Consider the following 19,430-nt stretch of genomic DNA (forward strand, 5'->3'; position numbering starts at 1 on the left):
TTCTGGCAGCACTCCTTATGGTGGCAGTCTTCATTTAACTTGGGCAGAAGCAACCACGTATAGAATTAATATCACAGACATTTCAGGTACAGCTCGGAGCCACGACTCCTGCACATGAAGCTGCACTTGCCACAATGTCTGGCACTAAGAAAAAGAAGAAAGAACCCCAAGTTGTGTTGTTTTGCAGTAGATTACAAGCAGCAGCAGCAGCAGCAATGAAGGGACAGCATCACGAGCACTGATGATTTCTCCAGCAGAACAAGGACAGCACTGCAGTTCACAAATGGGAAACTTGTTAGTGCTAAGGGGAACAGCAGTGCACAGGCTCTCACTGTGTCCTTATCAGCAGCAACAGCACAGAAGGGACAAAGCCTGTGCAAGATGTAAGAAAAACTCTTCTAGCAATGATCCCAAACATTACAGGGAGGGTATAGGAGAGTGCACAGAGTAAACAGAGTGAAGTCTTGTACCAGGGAAGAAAGGAAGTCCCTCTAACTTCATGTTCAATAACTTCTAGTTTTTGGTCTCACCAAGACAACGCACTCCAGTATGAAATAGGTGAGGAACAAAAGGTATTTTCAGGACTTATAGAAGTTTGTGTTCAGTAGTGCTGATCCAAAGTCACAGGAAAAAAGCAGTTTTATATAATACTTTTTACTCCATGCCCTGGCTGAACAAGAAAGATCCTGCATTTCTGTGACCCATCTAAGTACACAAATTTCTTCAAACCAGCTCTGTAAGCAGCAGTACAGGTGACTACACCCAACTGAGACCAAGTTCTCTCATTTTTAGAGAAGTGAGGACTTCCAGAACAACCTGGAGTGAAACCACTCAACAGAACAGAAAACAGTTTATGAAGGAAATATTCAAATGGGCTTTCTTAACATTTTTGGGAGGAGACCGTGAAAATCTGCACAGTGATTACATATTTTCAACCTTAAATTTTACTGTACTTTAACTCCTTATACTGGTTATCCCAACTGATCCCAGATTTCTAAGCTTATTTTTACCACATTTAAAAATACTTCAAAAATATTTTTGGGGCAGTAAATAATCTTGCTATCATGGAAAGCAAAATGAGAACAATCAGATTACTCATTTGGGGAGGTATTACTCAGTGCAAGAAAGCGTGGGAGAACCAAGCTCCAATGAATGAAATGAAACTCACTGGAATGAAATGCATAAAAGTGCATTAAATTCTATATGTAAACTACTTGGTTGAAAATTGAATCATTTCTTTAGGTTCAGAAATCAATATTCAGCGAAGTGCTGCACACTACAGCACATCCTACCAAAACACCTAAGGAGATGAGTAAGTTTGATATTATCAGTAGTTCTAGCAGAGTAAACAGGATGTGAGAGTGGACATACTCATAGCCTTTTAGCAGTTCCTCATTTCTGGCAGCAGCAATCAATGCTCAGGAGAACAGAAGAAGGCAGCAGATCTCAGAGTGCTGAAGAGTTTCAACAGTACTGTAAACTCCTAAATGTGTCCAAAAGCACCACACCTCAACATACAGCCTTGCAGTCCTCAGAAACTCATGAAATCCTTGTGCTTTGGTAGAAGAGCACAGATGTGCCCCATGTGTGACCTGGAAGTCGCCAGGCTTCTTGTTCCCCTCTGTGGTTTCTCTGCACTGCAGGGTCTCCAGGGCCACTAAAGCCTTGTGTGCAGCAGCAGCAGCAGCTCTGGATCTCTGGCACAGGGGGGTCTGTGCTGCTCCTGCTTCTGCAGCCCAACAAGGTTTGCCTTTCCCCTGGCAAGGACACCTTCATTTCTCTCCTCCAGTGCTCCTCATCTCATCTCATCTCATCTCATCAGAAAAGCCAGTGAGGTTGGTCACATGTAACAGGTCCTTGATGAATCTGTGTGACTGTTCCCAATTATGTTCCCACCCTTCCTGCGCTGGGCTGTGGAGCTGGACACAGCTTTTGTGAGAATTCACACTGTAACATTCCTGTGGACTGAGGTCACACTGACCAGCCCATCATTCCCCAAATTGTTCTCCTCAAAGACTGGCACAACTGTCACCTTTTTTTCCACCACCACCAGGACCATCCCTCAGGTGCCACTGCCAGTCAGCACCCCAATGCACATTTCCTGGTCCAGATTCACAGTCCTACTCTTGGCATGGACATCACTGTACTCTTTCACATCTTTATGAGAAGCAACTTGAGTAGGATGTTAATTCAATTCAAAGAATTGTGTAATGGGAATATTTGGTTTGGGTTTTTCTTTCTCTTTTTTTTTTTTTTTTTTTTTTTTAAGTGTGACATAACTTACATGTTGGCATATAATCACCCTTATTTGTCATACTGATACATTACAATTCAAAGAAACAAATGGAATCAATTTATGCTTTTGCATCTGATTTACATTTTGCTCTTGTCTTTGCAGGCAGCAAAACGGTCTGTTCGGAATTTCAGGCCATATTTTATGAACGGTACAAAATATCTGGGATTAAAAAAAAAAATCTGTTTCATGAACATTTGACCTACAGATTTATGAGGGGAATATTTTAAAACACACTTCCTCTCCAGATTAGCAGTCCAGTTAGTTATTACAGTATCAATTGAGCAGTGAGGACTTCATAGAAACACCAAGAATTTGGGTCACAATAGGCATAAACCCAACGTCGTGCTGCCACCCTGTGACTTGAAGATGAAACTTCTGCTGCAAAGGCTGGAGGAAGGATTGTTTCATCTTAAGCCTCTGATCAGATTAAAGAGCACTTCTGCACAGGGAGCCGCTGGCAGCTGGAGGAATTCAGTGCAAGTTTAAGAGAAATCATACAGACCAGATCAGGACAGTACTGGTGCAGGTTATCAAGGGGACATCTGCCCTCAAAACCTTCAACTGGGTCTTTGTCAAGGAAAGAAGAAACAGAAAAACACCTGCGTCTTACAGAACAAATAAATGAGAAGGGGATCATGATTTAAACTATGACGCTTGAGCAAAACAATGTAAGAAAATACAATTAAATAAATCCTAACATTTAAAGTAAATCCTATAACCACAAAATGTTCAAGCAATAATAAGCTCTGCAAGAGATAAGTAACTTAACATCTATCACAGGATTTTAATGCAAATCACAGCCATGAGTATAAAAACTTTTAATAAAAGTGTAAGACAAAATAATTTGATTCCAGCTGAGTTTTTTCCCAGAGGAAGAAAACAAAATAAAAGCCCAGAATACACACCACCAGCAAATATTAAAGCTTATATTACAATTGTAGCAGTTCAAAATGCAATCAAACTGTAAAAGCGAAAGGTATTTCAATACCTATCAATATGAAGTATCTATACAAAAAAAGTTATATATCTGTATGCATGCATATTAGCCATCAAAATATACAACACTGTGTGATCGCTTTCACCCTATTGCAATTTTAATAATGTAAAATAAAAAGTAATTTGGAAGAATTTTATTCCAACTTTCTAGCCACAAGTATTTGCCTTTAAATTACATAGCTCCTACTTATTTCTTAATGAATCATTAACATTTTCTGGCTGCTTTTAATAGGTTAACCAACCTACATCACTAAAAACAATGTTCAAAGCTTTGCTACTTTCCCCTTCCCAGTACTGACAAACCCTAAAGAGAGTGGAGGAAAGAGCAGGTACAGGTGACCTTTCTCAGCCTTACCTGTCCTCACTCAAAAGCCTGCTGGGAGCAGGATGCTCTCTGGGAGAAGCCCCTCACAGCCCTCTCCTCTTCTGAGCTGCCACACCCAAGGTTGTGCTGCCAGGTTGGGCTCTGGACTCCCTGTGCTGCTGCAGCAGCTTTGTTCTGCACATGTCTGAGTGCTGCTGTTGGCTTGAGGTTTTCCTCCCTCTCCCTGGACAACCCCACATATTCCTGCAGGAGTCTGGATCTAAGCTTAGTCTGACAATTGATGGTAAAGCACTGCAAGGAACAGAGGACAGAGCTTGACAGACACAGAACAAACTGTGGAGGTATTCTGCCGCACTCTATCCCAGCTGGAGCTTCACCAAGCACAGAGGGCTTCATGTCCAGGTAATCAGTGCTCTTGGAATCCAGATGGGCGGTAAAGGCAAAAGAGCTTTTAGTTGCAGGATTTGCCATGATGAAACAGTATCACACCTAACCAAAAGTTACAAAGCAGCAGTAGAAGCAAGTTTGTACACATACTCCATACGTGGGTGATTAATGACAGGTAAGTTTTGCTGGGATTCAATTTTTTAATCCAGTTTGATCCTGTCAAAACCCAAAGCCATCACATAATGACTGGTAGGGAGCATGGTGAAAGAGAGAAGTATTTATTCCTTGCATGGTGCTGGCATTTGCTGTTGTCTGACCAATCCAGCCAGAGGCCAGTTGAGTATTTTCAAAAGAAAACAGGCTCAACAAACCTGGGGACAAAGATAACTGTTTCCATTTCTACTTCTTGGCTGCACCTCTTCAAAGTAAGATTCAGAAGATTTAAGCCCTTTGCATATTGCTGCCACTTCTGAGTGTCACAGCTGATGGCAGCAAAGCATAATAGCTTTACCCATACTTGTAAGGAAAAAAAGGACATTGTCTCTCACTCTCACCTGCATTATTTGGGATTCATGCCCTGTCCTGAGATAAAATACAACAGCATCTAGTTATCACCTGTACAGAAAGGAACACAAAAAAAAAAAAGAAAAAAAAAAGCCTATGAACTGGCTACAATTCAGGGCCCAAATGTGTAGGACACTAAAACAAAAAGGAGGGGAAGAGGCTGAGGTGCTGGCTGTATTAAACAAAAGACACATCAATCACAGAATGGAGAGCTAATATTTATTTATTTTTAATTTTCACACTTGATCACCTGTAGAATGGCTCACTTTTCGCTTGGAAGAAAGCAGACTTCTGGACTGAACTGCAAAATATTTGGGAATTCCTTTGTACATGGGACAAATGCTATTGAAGGAGAAAGCTCAAGTGTATTTGTTCTTTTCAGTGAGCTTTTTTACAATGTTGTGAGTTTGTTCTAATACAGTCTGTAGATACTGGAGACTACTGCAGTAATTTACCACCTTAGACTGTCCTTAAATATGTGGTGTCTATGAAACCACACATTTCTAGAATTGACTCAGTTATTAGTCTTAAAAGAAATTGTTTTATCCCCATCAGATCAGCTGATTTCCTTTTGGACATAAAGGTCTGCTCTTTGAGACATATGTCACCAGTAATGATACACAGGCCTCAGAAGTTTCTCATCCATCTGTAAAATCATTACTGCAGGATATTTTTACCCATCAATTTGCTGGCTCCTCAGGGGATCTCCTTCCCTTGGAACAGCAGGAAAACTTTGATTTTTGACACTTTGCACTGAGTGGGAGGGGAAGAACATGCAATTACAACAAAAAAGCACAGGATTAAACCCAATTTCCTGCTCAGCTAATAAACCAGACAATTTCTCTGGCTCTCATTTACAGTCCTAGGGGTACCCTATGTGTTGTATTGTAACTCTATGACAGCTCAATGATCAGTGGCAACAGACAAGTCCTCGTGAGGAGGAGTTAGTTAGACAGAGAGAAAAACCTTTGTACTTCTCACCCAAAGATTTTTTTCCCTTCACACAGGTTTTCTTTCTTTTTCTGTAGGCATTATAAAGATTTACAAACACTCTTGAGTCTTACCTCCCGTTGTTTATCTGAGAACTGCAGGACTAGAAAAAGAACTTTCCTGAATAATATTTGAGTCTTTTGGTAGACACAGGCAGTTTTCTCACCTTCTGAAGCCAGAGAAGCAGATGTGGTAACCACTAAACCCCATTTCTCACATGTATGAAGGACCTCCCCTATGCAAGGGTTGGCCATGCTGTTCTGTGCTCCTCCTGCCCTTCCCCTCCCAGCCTCTAACCTTCTTCCAGCCCTCCTGCTTTTCTTCTCTCCCAGCTCTTCACGCTGCATTGGGTATCTATCCTAATGCACAACCATCTTTCAAGCAGCTAGAGGATAACAAATAAGAACATTAAGCCATGAAATTTATGTCATTGTTTACAGAGGACAGCTTTCTATGAAATACAGCAGTGACTAAATGAGCCAAAAAAACATTTCTATCACTAGTTTGAAACAGAAATCATTTGTAAACAACATGTCTCATCTCTCCCAGAGCCTAGAAGCAAAACATTCTTTTCAGTCTCTCAGGAGAGAGTAAGAAAAAGCAAACACATACTTAAAGGTTTCATTTTGAAAAATATGCTTGACTGAAAAAACGCTTTAGTTCACTGCTTAAAGCTTCAAATGAAACAAAGCCAAGTTTTAAAATTCTTTCCTAAAACTAACACCTAAGTGCAGTAAACCACAGGTTCTTCCCATCCATAAAACTCAGCTTTGTGGTTTAAAATTATTGCCACAGGGGCAACATTTTTATCTGCCCTGTGATACCAGCTGGGAACTGCACCAGAAATCTACCACCATCCTGACTTCATCTATTAGGGCTTTGAAAAGACAGATAATGCCATGGAATTCCTGCACATTCCAACTAATTCTTTCACTACTAAGTCACGCAACTTGAGACTTTTTATTTTGTTTGTTATGGGAATGAAGATAAGACACATTTCACAGTTGCTCAAAATGAAGACTGGAGTAAGAACCAGTGAAGTCTCCCACTTTAACTGGCTCCAAAACATGCAGAACAGGAAAACTAACCAGATTCATCAGCATGCCTAGGCTGGCACAGATGGTCAGTCTAAGCTGGCACAGATGTTTGAGAGTGAAGTGACACCCCTCAGGAAACTCTGAAGGGCACAAAGTGCTTTTAAAAGTGTGTCTGCATAGTTATACAAAGTGCTACACAGGCTAGAGAGGATGCCATCCTGCACCTTACTGTGGCTGACACACCCAAAACCATGACACTGCAGTTATGAAGAAGAGCTGCTCTCCAGCAGCAGCCACCCCCACCCTTTGCTAAAACATTTACCATTCTCTTTGGGTGGCTGCAGGATTCTGACAGGCAAATACCCAGAATGCCTCCAACAGAATGTCAAAAAAAGGTGCTCCCACGAGGGAGAAGTCAGGCTCTCAAATTGCACTGCAGTGGACTTTCCATCTCTTCAAACAGAAATGGCTAAAGTGGAGGGAAAGAGGTAAAACAAGGTTACTCCACCCAAAACATACTAATTACAGTTGAGAAGACTGGGAAATATGAGTGGCAGGCTTTTCTTCAGTTCAGGACAAAGAATTTGAGAAACAGACCATTAGCTGTGCCACAAGGATTTGTTTTCTTTTGTGTGTCAAACCTATTCCTTTTATCCTACAGTCTGAAATCAGTCACTCAAATCAGCATTTTCCTGAGGTAAAGACCACTGTAGTTTTCTCTTAGGCATAGCTGGTTTGCCAGATGAAAAGTGGCTTTTTTTATGAAACATAGCAAAATCAGTAAAAAAAACTACTTTGAGGGGCTGTCCAGTAGTACTTTACTTCACTCTTACAGCACAAATAATATGAAGCCTCTGCAGTGATTTGAAAAGAAAATGAGGAATGAGCTGGTCTATGGAGAGGTGTCCCTGAGTGCTGACCATTTTTCAGACCACTGCATGAGCTATTTCTGAGTGGGTATTCAGAACAATATGAAGTTTACAGAGTGGGTGATAAACTCATACAGATAAGTTGCTTTCCAAGAAAGACCTTTCAGTGAAGGTACTGGAAAATTTACTAATGAGAAAAATTTTCTGCTCCAAGCCTGGTGTGCTTTTGCTCTTTCTATTAAAGTTACCACAGAAAGATTAAAACAATTCAAGCGGTCAGTAACCACAAGATGTTTGTGATAGCTTAAAAAAAACTTAGCCAGAATCAGCATATTCTCTTATTTGGAAAAGCCCTCAGGCCTGGCTGATTTTCCTAGTTAGCTCACAAAGAAAATGTTGTGTGTCCAGAATGGATTCACACTCACCTGAAAGCACAGGAGCAACTGATTTCTATTCTGATCCCACAAAAGTGTGTCCTAACATGACCAACAAGCGAAGAGAATATTATGAATCCTGTATCACATCAGGAACACCAGGTAAGAGCACAGAGTGGTCCCTTCCAGACAGGCATATCACAACTAGGGAAAAGGAAAAAGCCAACTCAAAATAATCTAAAAAGCTTCAAAATATAAATGTTTATTTAGCTACAATATTTAAAAGTACAATATAAAGATATAAAACATAGAAATTCCATAACTAATTTACATGCTAAAATGATTATTTGACCAGCTGTAAGGAGAAGACTTCATGAAATTCATGGATGTTTTAGCCACAAGGGTTATTTCATCAAGTTTCAGACTTGAAATACTGAACAACCATTGCAGAGAACTTGCTCTCCCACATCACCATAACTAGGAGAAAAAAGAAACAAACAAACAAAAAAAAAAACAGAAGAAAAAAAAGTCAGAGTGCCTGCTGTTTCTGGAACATAACAACGGCATACTATTCCATTATCAACTGCAACCATGGGACTCCCACACAGCACACTCAGTATTTCTTTATACCACAGAACTGTTAACAATGAGAGAAAAAAATTAAGATTCCTTGGAAGTGCATGCATTCAGCACTGGCCAGCATGCTATATTGCTGGTGGGAAAGCAAGAGAAATTTTTGCCTCCTACAGCATTAAGTAAGAAGCTGAACTAGACTTGTACTACGATTGATTAGAGTGCTTCACACAGGCATTTTGGTTTGCATGTTTCAGACAGTTTTACTGCTGCTAAAGCATGGGAAGAGTTTAACTCCTTTATGTGTATGAGCTAGATATCGGCTGCATCCAGCTATCAGGCCATGTGTAATTAAAATAAGCTTCCAAACTCGAAAGGCACTTACTCAACAGCAGAGCACAAAGAGCAGGTAACCGTGTTACAGCAGCTGCAGAGCCTGCTGCAGCTCTGGCAGACGAACCGGTCACACTGCGCACACGCCTCCTTCACATCGGCCGTTCTCACACACGACGAGCAGGCTCTGGACGCTCCCACCGGCGGAACTGCTTGGCAAAGACACGGTAAAGAACGGATGAGCTCTGCAGCAAGGCAGAGACAGCGGCTGCAAGTCCCAGCAGCTGCAGAGCGCGGCGCGTCCGTGCACAGCTACAGGTGGCAGCACTTCGCAGGACGCTCGGGAATGCGAAGGGACAGGGAGCGCCGCTTGGAACTTTCTTGGCTCTTTCTCTGCTCAGTGGCAAGATGCAAAGGGATGCTAAAGCAGAACATACACGCGGCAGTTCCGAAATCCGTCCGCTCAAATCTAACACTTCCTTTAAGGAAAGTCAATAAAGAAGAATTATACAGCACTAAACTACTCATCATAGTACAGACTTCCTTGGGAGGGGAAGCCAAAGGGCAGCACTGGTATCTGTGGTGACCAGGGACAGGAAAAGAGGGAATGGCCTCGAGTTGCGTCAGTGGAGGTTTAGGTTGGATATTAGGAAAAGGCTCTTCACCCAGAGGGTGGTCTGGCACTGCAACAGGCTCCCCAGGGAAGTGGTTAAGGTTTAAACTCTGGGAAGTGCCAGAGTTTAAAAATCATTCGACAACGCTCTCAGGCTCATGGTGGGAACGTCGGGGGTGTCCTGGGATAGGAGTTGCACTTCGATGGGTCCCTTCCAGCTCAGGGAATTGCGCGGTTCTGTGACACGGCCCGGGCACTCACTCACCCCTGTCCGCGGGCCGCCGCCGCAGTTTCCCGTCGTGGCCGATGAGGAGCTGCCCGCTCCAGCGGGGCCCCTCGCCCTGCGCCTCCCCGGCCGGCCCCGGCTCCGCCGCTCGGGCGGCGGCCGCCGCGCCCTCCATGTACGCCTGGGCACCCCTGAAGAGCAGCCGCCGGGTCCTCTCTGCCGGCGGGAGAGGAGAGCAGAATCAGGGGCGGGCTCCCCATGGCCGCGGGCCGCGGTGGGCCGGCACATCCCCTCGGCGGGGCGGCCGGCCCGGCGCTCCCCCCTCCGCGCCCCGCTCACCGAACACCTCCCGCCGGTACTCCTCGCCCCGCACGCCGCGGCTCAGCTCCCGCAGCCCCACGCGGGTCTTCAGCTGGAGCGGGGCCGCGTCCCCGAAGGGGCAAGAGCGCTTCGGCATGGCCGGACCGACCCGCGCCCGCCCCGCCCCGCGCCGCGTCACGGCCGCGCCACCGCCTCCTTCACATCCCGGCCCGGGCGCTCGGGAACCGCGGCCGCTTCGTTCTCTCCGCAGGGAAGCGAAAGCTTCGTCCGCAGCGCAAAATTTGTCTTCCCGCCGCGTCCCGAGCGCCCGGCGGGGTTGGCAGAGGCGCCGGCCCGGCCCCGCCGCCCCGCCCGCTGCCACCGCCCCTCAGGCGTCACCTCCGTGCGCCCGGAGCGGCGGCGCGGACGCGGCGGGACAAAGCGAAACCATCTGTGGGATTCGCGTTTGTCTATAAACTCAGAATCACGGATATGCTGGGCTGGAAAGGACCCACGAGGATCATCGAGCCCAACTCCTAGCCCTGCACAGGACACGCCAGGACTCGCACCATGTGCCTGAGAGCATTGTCCGAACGCTTCTTGAACTCTCCGTCAGGCTTGCGGCTGTGACCTCTTCGCTGGGGAGCCTCTTCTAAAACCCGACCACCCTCTTGGTGGAGAACCTTTTCCTAAACCTCCCCTGACACAGCTCTCGCCCATTCCCTCACGTCCTGTCGCTGGTCTCCAGAGAGAACAGATCAATGTCTGCTCCTCCTCTGCCCCTCATGAGAGAGCTGTAACTGCAGTGAGGCTGAACAGACCAAGTGCCCTCAGCTGCTCCTCATACAGCTTCCCCACCAGACCCTTCATCATCGTCGTAGCCCTCCGTTGTAACCTCTCTAATAGCTTTAATACTTTTTTATATTGTGGCACCCAAAACTGCCCCCAGGTCTCCAGGTGAGGCTGCCCCTCCCTTGCCCGGCTGGCACCTGAGGCCCCAAGGACAGGATTGTCCCTCCTGGCTGCCAGAGCACAGCTGACTCATGCCCAACTTCCCAACCCTGAGGACCCCCAGGTCCCTTTCCTAGTTCCCCAGTCTGTCTCTACATTCAGAGTTGTTCTGTTCCAGGTGCAGAAACTGGCATTTGTCCTTTTCAAACTTCATACAGTTGGTGATTGCCCAGCCCTCTAATTTGCTGAGGTCTATCTGCAAGGCCTCTGCCTTCCAGGGAATCAACATCTCTTCCCAATTTTGTTTTATCTGTAAACCTACTTAGTATCCTTTCCAGTCCTGCATCCAACTTGTTTATGAACCCTCTTTTCCCTTCTTGGCAGGCCCCCACACTACACTGGGCTCACGGAGCTCTTTGTGCAGCCTAAACCCCCTGCCCAGGTTTGGGCTGTCTGATGCTGTGGGACCAACAAAAATGGGCACAAGCTTGAGAATTTCCTTTTCGAAAGACCACCAAGGAGGCCGGAGAATCCCTGTCTGGCCAGGGGGCTCTGGTGGGCTCCTCAGCATCAGCCAACATCATGAGTGGGTTCACCACTTGTGGGCACAATGAGTTTTGGGGACTGACACCCAGTTTCAGCTAAATCTGGAGCTCTCCAGGAGCTTCTGCTGTGAAAGGGTATTACTGCAATTAATTTGCTTAGAGGTGGGCTCTATAGCACCCTAGGTGTGGTTACATGGGTTAAAAGTATCAGATGCCATTCCAAGTGGCAGCCAGTCTGCATACTATGTATATTTTGAAAATACATTGTTTTCCTCAGGGCAAACAAGTTTAAAACTGGTGTTGGAGTTTAGGTGCTATGTTTTGTGTCACTTGAAGGTGATCTGTCAAGACAGTTTATTTCTTCCAGAGCTCTCTGAATTCAAAACTTCCCCTCTATGTGCTGTGGACAGAATCACAACCAAGTACAGGAGCGATTTTTCCATGAATGAACTTACAGTCGGCTAAGGGTGAAGGACTTGTTCCTGGTTTCTTTGTTTTGTTCTGGTCAAGAACAAGTTATCAAGACTTACATTTCTTCTTGAAAAAAAGCAAAGAAACAAACAAAACCTCTAAACACCAAAAACCAAATAATAACAACCTTCTCAAAAAGTAGTGATAGAATCAATATTTTGTAAAAGCCTTTCTTTCATTCTGAAACTCATAAAAGTGTACATTTTCAATGTACATTTTTAATACTAGCACAAGATTTAGAATGGCATAGATTAATGTGCTGAAAATGGGCCACAAGACCTAATAGACTAACTCTTGTCTGGTTTCATTGCTCGAGTTCTTCCAAAACTATTGAAACCCCAAGACCAGTAGTACCGAGCACAGTGCCTAACTATGGCTGTAGGATCACAGGCTATCCCGAATTGGAAGGGACCCACAGGGATCATCAAACTCTGCATCCTGGCTCCACCCAGGACAGCCCTAAAAATCACACCAATGCCTGAGAGCATTGTCCAAACACCAAAATGATGAGAGTGAGTTGCTGAACTGCTAATAGTTTGCAGATACAACCACTCTGGTTTCCTACAGGTTAATGGGATTTTTAAATTGTTTTTCTGTAGAGCTGATGAGCCCAGCCTTCTGGTCTGTGGTTGTAATTCACAGCAATTCCCAAAAATCCCTTCTGAGCTCCAAAATCTTACTCCTGCCACCTTTTCTTTATCTGCAAGGATTTCTGCTTTTGGTTTTTCTGCACATACTTGCAAATGCATGCTTAAGGATGTTCAGCAGACTTTTCCAACTGCATATTGAAAACTCATGGCCTTTTCTTTCTGTCTAAGGAAACTACTTTGTAAATATTCACTACTTTGTAAATATTCTGATGTCCCTTAAGTTCTCTGGGGAATATTGGTTAATCAGAATGTAATTGCAGTTGGAAAGAGCCCTGTCAGGATAGAGGACAGTGGATCACACATGCTTCATTAACATGGCATGGGATAAACATGGATGGAACTCTGAGAATATGAATATGAAGGAAGAGCTAAAAGCACTATTCCACTTGTGGGGAAGGAGAGCTCTGAAACACTGATCTCAAATAAGAAGTAGACTTGAAAGGGAGTAGCTCATGCTGAAACAGTGCTGCTGGTGCTGTCACTGAAGAGTAAATTTAAGGGCACTTTTGCTGAATCACAGGATATTCTGAGTTGGAAGGGAATCACAAGGATCATCAAGTCCAGCTTTTGCTGAGGGCTGATCACATTTTACACATTGCCACCACTACCCCACTGCAGGAATCTTCTGTTGCAGCTCTGAGTCAGCCTCAGGTGGTGACAGCTCTTAATTGCTTTGTAAGACTCATCTTCACCAACATCTGCTACTGACCAGCTCTCTTCTCTTTGCAAGCTATGAATTGTCTGCTCTGTACCAGCAAGCCTGAGCACCCTGCAGGGAGGGAATTGGTTTACTTGCCTGTCTTCTGAATTGTTACCCAGCAGAATGGTGCTGAGTGTTTTATTAGTTCCAGAGCAGTAAGCCTTGAGGAAGATCCACTGGTGATTTAGAAGTAGATAAATAGTCATCCAGGCCTTAAAATACTTTATCTATCCCTTCAGCTTTACTTATACCAAAGCCCTCCTCTCTATGTGCTTGTAGTAAAGCTTCCCATTTTTTTCTATTCCTCCATTATTAGGCCATTTAGAAAGATATCAAAGCACATCACATAGAGATGGGACTCTTCCTCCTACACCTCTTTAAATGGGGAGTTTCCTTGGTTGAATTGTTATAAAATGAGTGGCTTTTGGCCAACTCGCTGGTTCTTCTTTAATGTTTTCATGTTAAAACGGTTAAAGAAATAATCTGGAAATTCTTTTAAGTGGAAATTATATGATAGTAGCTGATATAGTTGGCCATGTGCCAACACACAGTCTGTGTTTTGTGGGATGGGCTATCAGGATGGGCACACATCCCCTGGTGGGCCTAGGGTAAAGTGCCACACCCCATTTGCTCAGTCCCACTGCACTGTCCTTTCTCTGCTCTGCAGTATGGATCTGAAGATAAAAAAACTCCTAATTGCATAAAACTGCTTTTACTGGAAGGGCTAGGGGCTGTTTTCTTTCTTCTGTGTCCTTTTCTTAGTACATCAGCCTTAACAGACATGTTTACAGCTGGGATCAGAGGGCTACACCTGGTTCAGACATTATCTGTTCACAAAAGCATGTTGTTTCATGAGGACTTGCTAGCACAGAGTTCGTGCCCTCATCTTGATGAGCTCTTGATGAGGTTCATGCATCCAAAAAATATTTGACAAGCCAGTGATATGCAGGATTAAGGGCTGGCTCTTGAGATATGCTGCTGTTAAGAGAAGGCTCTGCCATCTTGTCACTCCAGCCAGTGCTTGCTCTTAAATTAGCACAGCATGGTTTAGTTTCAGGGCATGTTTTGTTCCTGCCAGCCCTGAGATGCACCAGTGCTGCTCAGCAGATCAGAGCACCCGAGGGTCCCACTCACTAGAGGGCACCCTCAAAACTATAAATTATTTTTGCTGTTACAAAGATGTCATTGTTCTGCTGACTGGGGTTTACAAAAGGGCTGCTTTCCCTGTTTATTTTTTTTTTTTGGTTTTTTCTTTTTCATGTTTATTGCTGTTCCTGGCCCTCCCATAGTGTGCTTTCATTTCTGTTGCACTGTTTTCTTTCAGTTTGCTTCTTTCCAGATTATTTTAATCTGGAAAGAAAGGAAAGAAGGAATATGAACTCTGACAGTGAGAACTGCTATCACTGACCTAACACAGTGCCAAGTGTTCTGTTTTCTTTTTCGGCAAGCAACAATGTTTTTGATTTAATGCTAGGTGGTTGTCCTAAAAATTCCTTAAATCTTTTTCCAAGTAGAGTATCCATTACTGAGTGTAGATTTACGTGGGAGAGGCTCTGAGACATAGCTCTGTCCTTTCACTATCCCTACACAGTACAAACATCCTCCCCAACACATGGCTTGGGAAGGGATGGGCAAAACCTTCCTTCCTCCCTGTTGCAGCTGCCTCCAGCCCTGCTGTTATTATTTTGTTGTGGAAGTGAATCCTTGCTTCAAGACAGCTTGATGTTGTTCCTTGTATGCTCTCGTCTCTCCATTCCCCAGAGCAGCCGTTCAGCTGGAATAACTCAGGGTGCATCTGCTCAGCTCAAAGGGGCTGTGTCAGTGCAGGCTGGCCAAGAACCCAGCTCTGCAATCACCATGTCTAACAAACCATCCCCAGCAGCAGCCTACAAAGTGTGTTTATTTTAAATATGTGTGGCTGTGTTGTCAGCTCTGCACAGAGAAGATCTCTGTGCACAGAACAGAAGCTGCACAGAGTCGAGGCGGTTCCCTGAACGTTGCCAGGATAACGTGCCACAGCTACAGGGACCATCACAAGTGCTAATGTGGAAATTTCCTGAGCACAGCCTTTGCAGATGAAATCCATTTATGCAGGGAAGTCTTGAAGGCACTCATTCTCTTTGCTCTCTTCTGAGCAGTTTGCATGAGTGGTGTGGTACAAGCTATAAAAATAATGCTCAATTCTAGGCCTACCATCCAGGGTGCCAATTAATAGAATGAGACTTTTTTTGTGCTGCTGGCATGTTTCCTCTGCATGGAAATCATCAATGTATTTTGCATAGGGCTCAGACTTTCATCAGTACCAGCTTTAGTATTTTAATTACAAAGTGTGAGGCAAATCAATCTCTAATAGACAAAATGCCTTACCCTGTTTGTAATGCCTTAACTATCTAACTTCTTTTATTTCTTTCACTTGACTTCTTTTCCATGTATATTAGAATCTATTATAACTTACTCTATGTATTTATGCTCAGTAACTTCTTATCATGTATTTACATTAATGTTTTTTGATTTTTTTTCTGCATGAGGATATCAGAGAAGGTATTGTGTCACAAACCTATCCTTCTTTTTTTCTTTCCCATCTGCAAGATTTAGAAGATCCCCAAACTGTTGGTGAAGGTGTTCAGTATTGCCTGTTTCTAGTACTGATCCATTTTCTCTACCTAACTGTAGGAAGGGTTACTTAAATATACAAATGTATCACAACTGTAACTGGTTCAAATATAAAACTGTGCTACTGGCATTGAATAACTGATGGAATAATGAAGAGGAGTAGCTTGACATTCCTCCTAGCTCTTCAAAATTCACAGCCCCCACCCAGTTTGTCCCAGGCACAGGTTGCTCTTCAGGCCAGGTCCAGCCCCCAGCACATAAGCTTCCTGCCATTTTATTCCAACTTCAGTTCTTCTGGCAAAGAAGAGAGCTCTTACTTATTGGAGATGTTACTTATTCCAGTACCCAATATACGCAAGTAGAAATCACTGAAGGCATATTCTTTTTTCTGCAGAACATACAGTACTAAAAATCAGTGGACCAAATACTCAGGGAATGGGTTTGATGTCTTAGACCCCTTTTCCAATAATCTCCTTTGGAAGCTATAGATAGAAACTTAATGCTGTTTCAGAAAGACAAGGCAAACCTTTTATGAACTTACTCAGCAAATGTCTTCAAGCTATATTTTATCTGAGACAGACATGATTGAGGCCCCGTTGGTACAGCTACAAACTGCATTCCTGAATTCTGCAAGAACCCAGCTTCCAACGAAAGCATAAAACAGTGATAAGAGTCATTGCCAAGGTCACCACAAGGGCACAGCCTCAATGGCTGCAAGAAATGAAGCAGAAGAAAATTGGAGTGCAAAATCTGAGCTGTTTTCAATGCTATGGGGTGGTAACTGAGCAGCAAATCTGTGACTGTGGTACTGACATACATGTGACTGTGCACTGGGAGCAAAATGAGTCTTATCTGTAGCAAGGCAGAGTCTTGAAACTAGAATATCACATCATCTTGGCAATTCTCCCTTTCTTCCTCACCCATTTATTTAGGATGCAAAACATGCCATTACAATGGATGCATTACAGTGGACATGTAGCAGGAATCTGTGGTACTACTCATCAACATGAGTAATGGGAAACACCTTCCCTGTCTCTCCTGGCCATTATCCCCCTCAGTTTAGCCCAGCAGACCATCTGCTTTATTCAAGATGCATGTGCACTGTTGGCTCATGCTCATCCTGACATCTCATTTAAACCTCAGGTCGTTCTTGGCAGAGCTGCTTCTTAAGCAGGTGCTTCCCAGTCTGTACAGAGACATGAGGAACCCTGGGCCTCTTCCTGAGCTTCAGGAGCTTTCCATGGCCTAGCCCCCAAACATAAATTTTTCAGCCATTCTGGAATTCAGAGCTCAAAGGGCAGGTTTCCATTCATGGTAGAGGGCTGCACTATTTTAAGAATCTCAATGGAAACACTACTCTAATTACTATAGGTTTGACACAGTGAGTTTCCTCTTCAGAAGCAAAGAACACGATGAAACACCTCTTTATGATCATGACTGGTAATACACTGTATTTCCACACATGTCATTTTGTCAGACTCACCAAAAGCTGACTCCATGACCACATGCTTGGGATCTTTCCCATTTACAGGTCAGCCAGGCTCACAAACCTCAGGAGCAAACACCATTTCCTCACATTTTAAGAATTAGGCCCAGTTAGCAGGAAAAGTTTTGTTTTCTGTGGGGGAAAATGGACACTGCCACCTGTGCTGGAAGGGCATGTATAGTTGACTGTCCTTAAGACAATCTTTTTTATATATTCTGCAGTCCTTAAGAAAACTTGTCTCCAGTGACTCAGCCCAGGATATTTTGAGGATTTCAGCAGCCACCTAAACTGTCTGAAGTGCTCTGCCACTCCTCAGGCACTGGGAAGGTATCACCTGAAACCCAACACTGCTGTCTGAGGCACTATTTACAGCCCTGCAATGTAAACTCTGGTGTCTACGCTCAGCTCCTGAAAGGTAATGCCTGTCACAGGAAGGGTGCATTATCTTGAGACTGTGGAAACATTAAAATACACAAGTGTTTGGGGGCTTTTTCCTGACAAAGATATTTTCTTGCCAAACATTTATTTAGACAGTGTTCAAATTTGTACTGCTTTCAACCACTGAAAAATGCAGCTGTTGGACAAAATTTTTTACATTAATGGAAGATATAAAGTATATGTGCTTGCAAAAGACCTTGTCTCCCGTTTTTTCTTACCATCTCATAGAGCTGATGGGCAAATATTTAATGAACAGTGTCTGCTCCAGAAATCTACAGATATTAATAACACATGAAAGTATTTTAGAACAACTAATTTCCTGTAAGTATACAAGAATTTAAATGGCAAAATCTTGCAAAATCTTTGCATTCTGTAAAACATGCTCATTATGAAAGCTCGTTTGTGATGGACCAGTGATTTGGGAACAAAGGATCCAGTTCCCTACCTCCCTGAAGCAGCCTGTACAATCCCACTGCCCTCATGCCATAGATCCATGTAGCAACGTGTCAGCTGAGCAGGCTCCATGCTTCAGGCATCCTCTTTGTCACTGGCAATCTGGATCTAATAAAGAGACAAAGCAAGCACTGACACACTCATTAGTGACCAACAAACCACCAGGTTACACCCCTGATGAACTGCCACAAACACGCACTTCTAGAAATGAGATGGCTGGAGCTGGATTTCCTTTCTTGCCTGATGCCCAGTTAAAAGGGTAATGTGAGCTCATCCTTTTTGCCACCATCTGACACTTTAAACCAGCTCTCTCATGGACATGACATGTTACTGTACAGAAGGCAAGGCCACTTCCACAGGGAATAATTAGTGGGCTAGAGCTTGACCCCATGTAAAGTATTACTGTCAGAGGTTAGGGGTGGGAATGTATTTTTTTCCTCCATCCCAAAGATCAGACACAGCTCTCCAGCTTGGGTTTTTTTTTTTAATTTTTTTTTTTTTTTTTTTTTGGTGTGTGGTTTTTTGGGGGTTGTTTGGTTTTTTGACTTGGACATTGCCAGCCTGACATGCATTTAGATGACACTACCTAAGCTGCTTCAGCTACCAAAGACCATTCTATGTGAAATTATACATATGTGTGTGCATATATGTATATAACTGATGCAAAGGAAATAAAGAAATAATTAATTAGCAGATCAATTCTCATTTAGGTCTCAGGCATTGGCCTAAGTGGTGTGTGAAGCACTGACCTGCTGTCATTTACTGGACAGGTCACTTACCTGCTGTTTCTGACTCCTTCTAAAACAGAGGGGAAAAGGAGTGGTTTCTATGGAGGCTTCTGGAAGCCCTAACACACTTGTCTGAAGCCCAGTCAGTTTTAGAGGTGATAATTGTTTATCTGAGCCAGTATCACCCTTTGCTTTCTCTCAGTGTTGCTGATAAAGAGCTTCACGGAACTCACATCAGTTGTTCTGAACTAACTTTTACTGCAAGAGTTTCTGCATCACTTAGAAAATGTATTTTTCCTTCATAAAACCATTGGTCACTCAGGTGAGCTAACTAAAAATGACTAACCACGAATCCCAGTGGTAAAGGTAGATCCCCGCTCAGTTTGTAAATGGGAAAGGGAGACAAAGTTTGTGGAATTAGTGAAAAAAGGCCAAAACCTGAAAATTTGTAGACTGAGAGAAAACATACCTTCATTCACTAATGCTGCTACTTATTTTCTAAAATTCATGAA

At 43.7% G+C, this 19,430-nt stretch overlaps 1 protein-coding gene across 1 annotated transcript; it reads right to left on the bottom strand.

The window, feature by feature from the left end:
* Positions 1 to 8,071: 8,071 nt before the first annotated feature.
* On the bottom strand, positions 8,072 to 10,221 carry SIVA1 (SIVA1 apoptosis inducing factor). The gene is made up of 4 exons (XM_053980479.1): positions 9,923 to 10,221; positions 9,623 to 9,799; positions 8,797 to 8,953; positions 8,072 to 8,315 (listed from the first exon to the last, which is right to left on the bottom strand). The coding sequence occupies exons 1-4, from the start codon at positions 10,038 to 10,040 to the stop codon at positions 8,258 to 8,260; spliced, it is 510 nt and encodes a 169-aa protein (XP_053836454.1). The 5' UTR covers positions 10,041 to 10,221; the 3' UTR covers positions 8,072 to 8,257.
* Between the last annotated feature and the right edge of the window lie 9,209 nt (positions 10,222 to 19,430).

The sequence above is a fragment of the Vidua macroura genome, chromosome 6 (genome assembly GCF_024509145.1).
Source record: "Vidua macroura isolate BioBank_ID:100142 chromosome 6, ASM2450914v1, whole genome shotgun sequence".
Classification (NCBI taxonomy): Eukaryota; Metazoa; Chordata; class Aves; order Passeriformes; family Viduidae; genus Vidua; species Vidua macroura.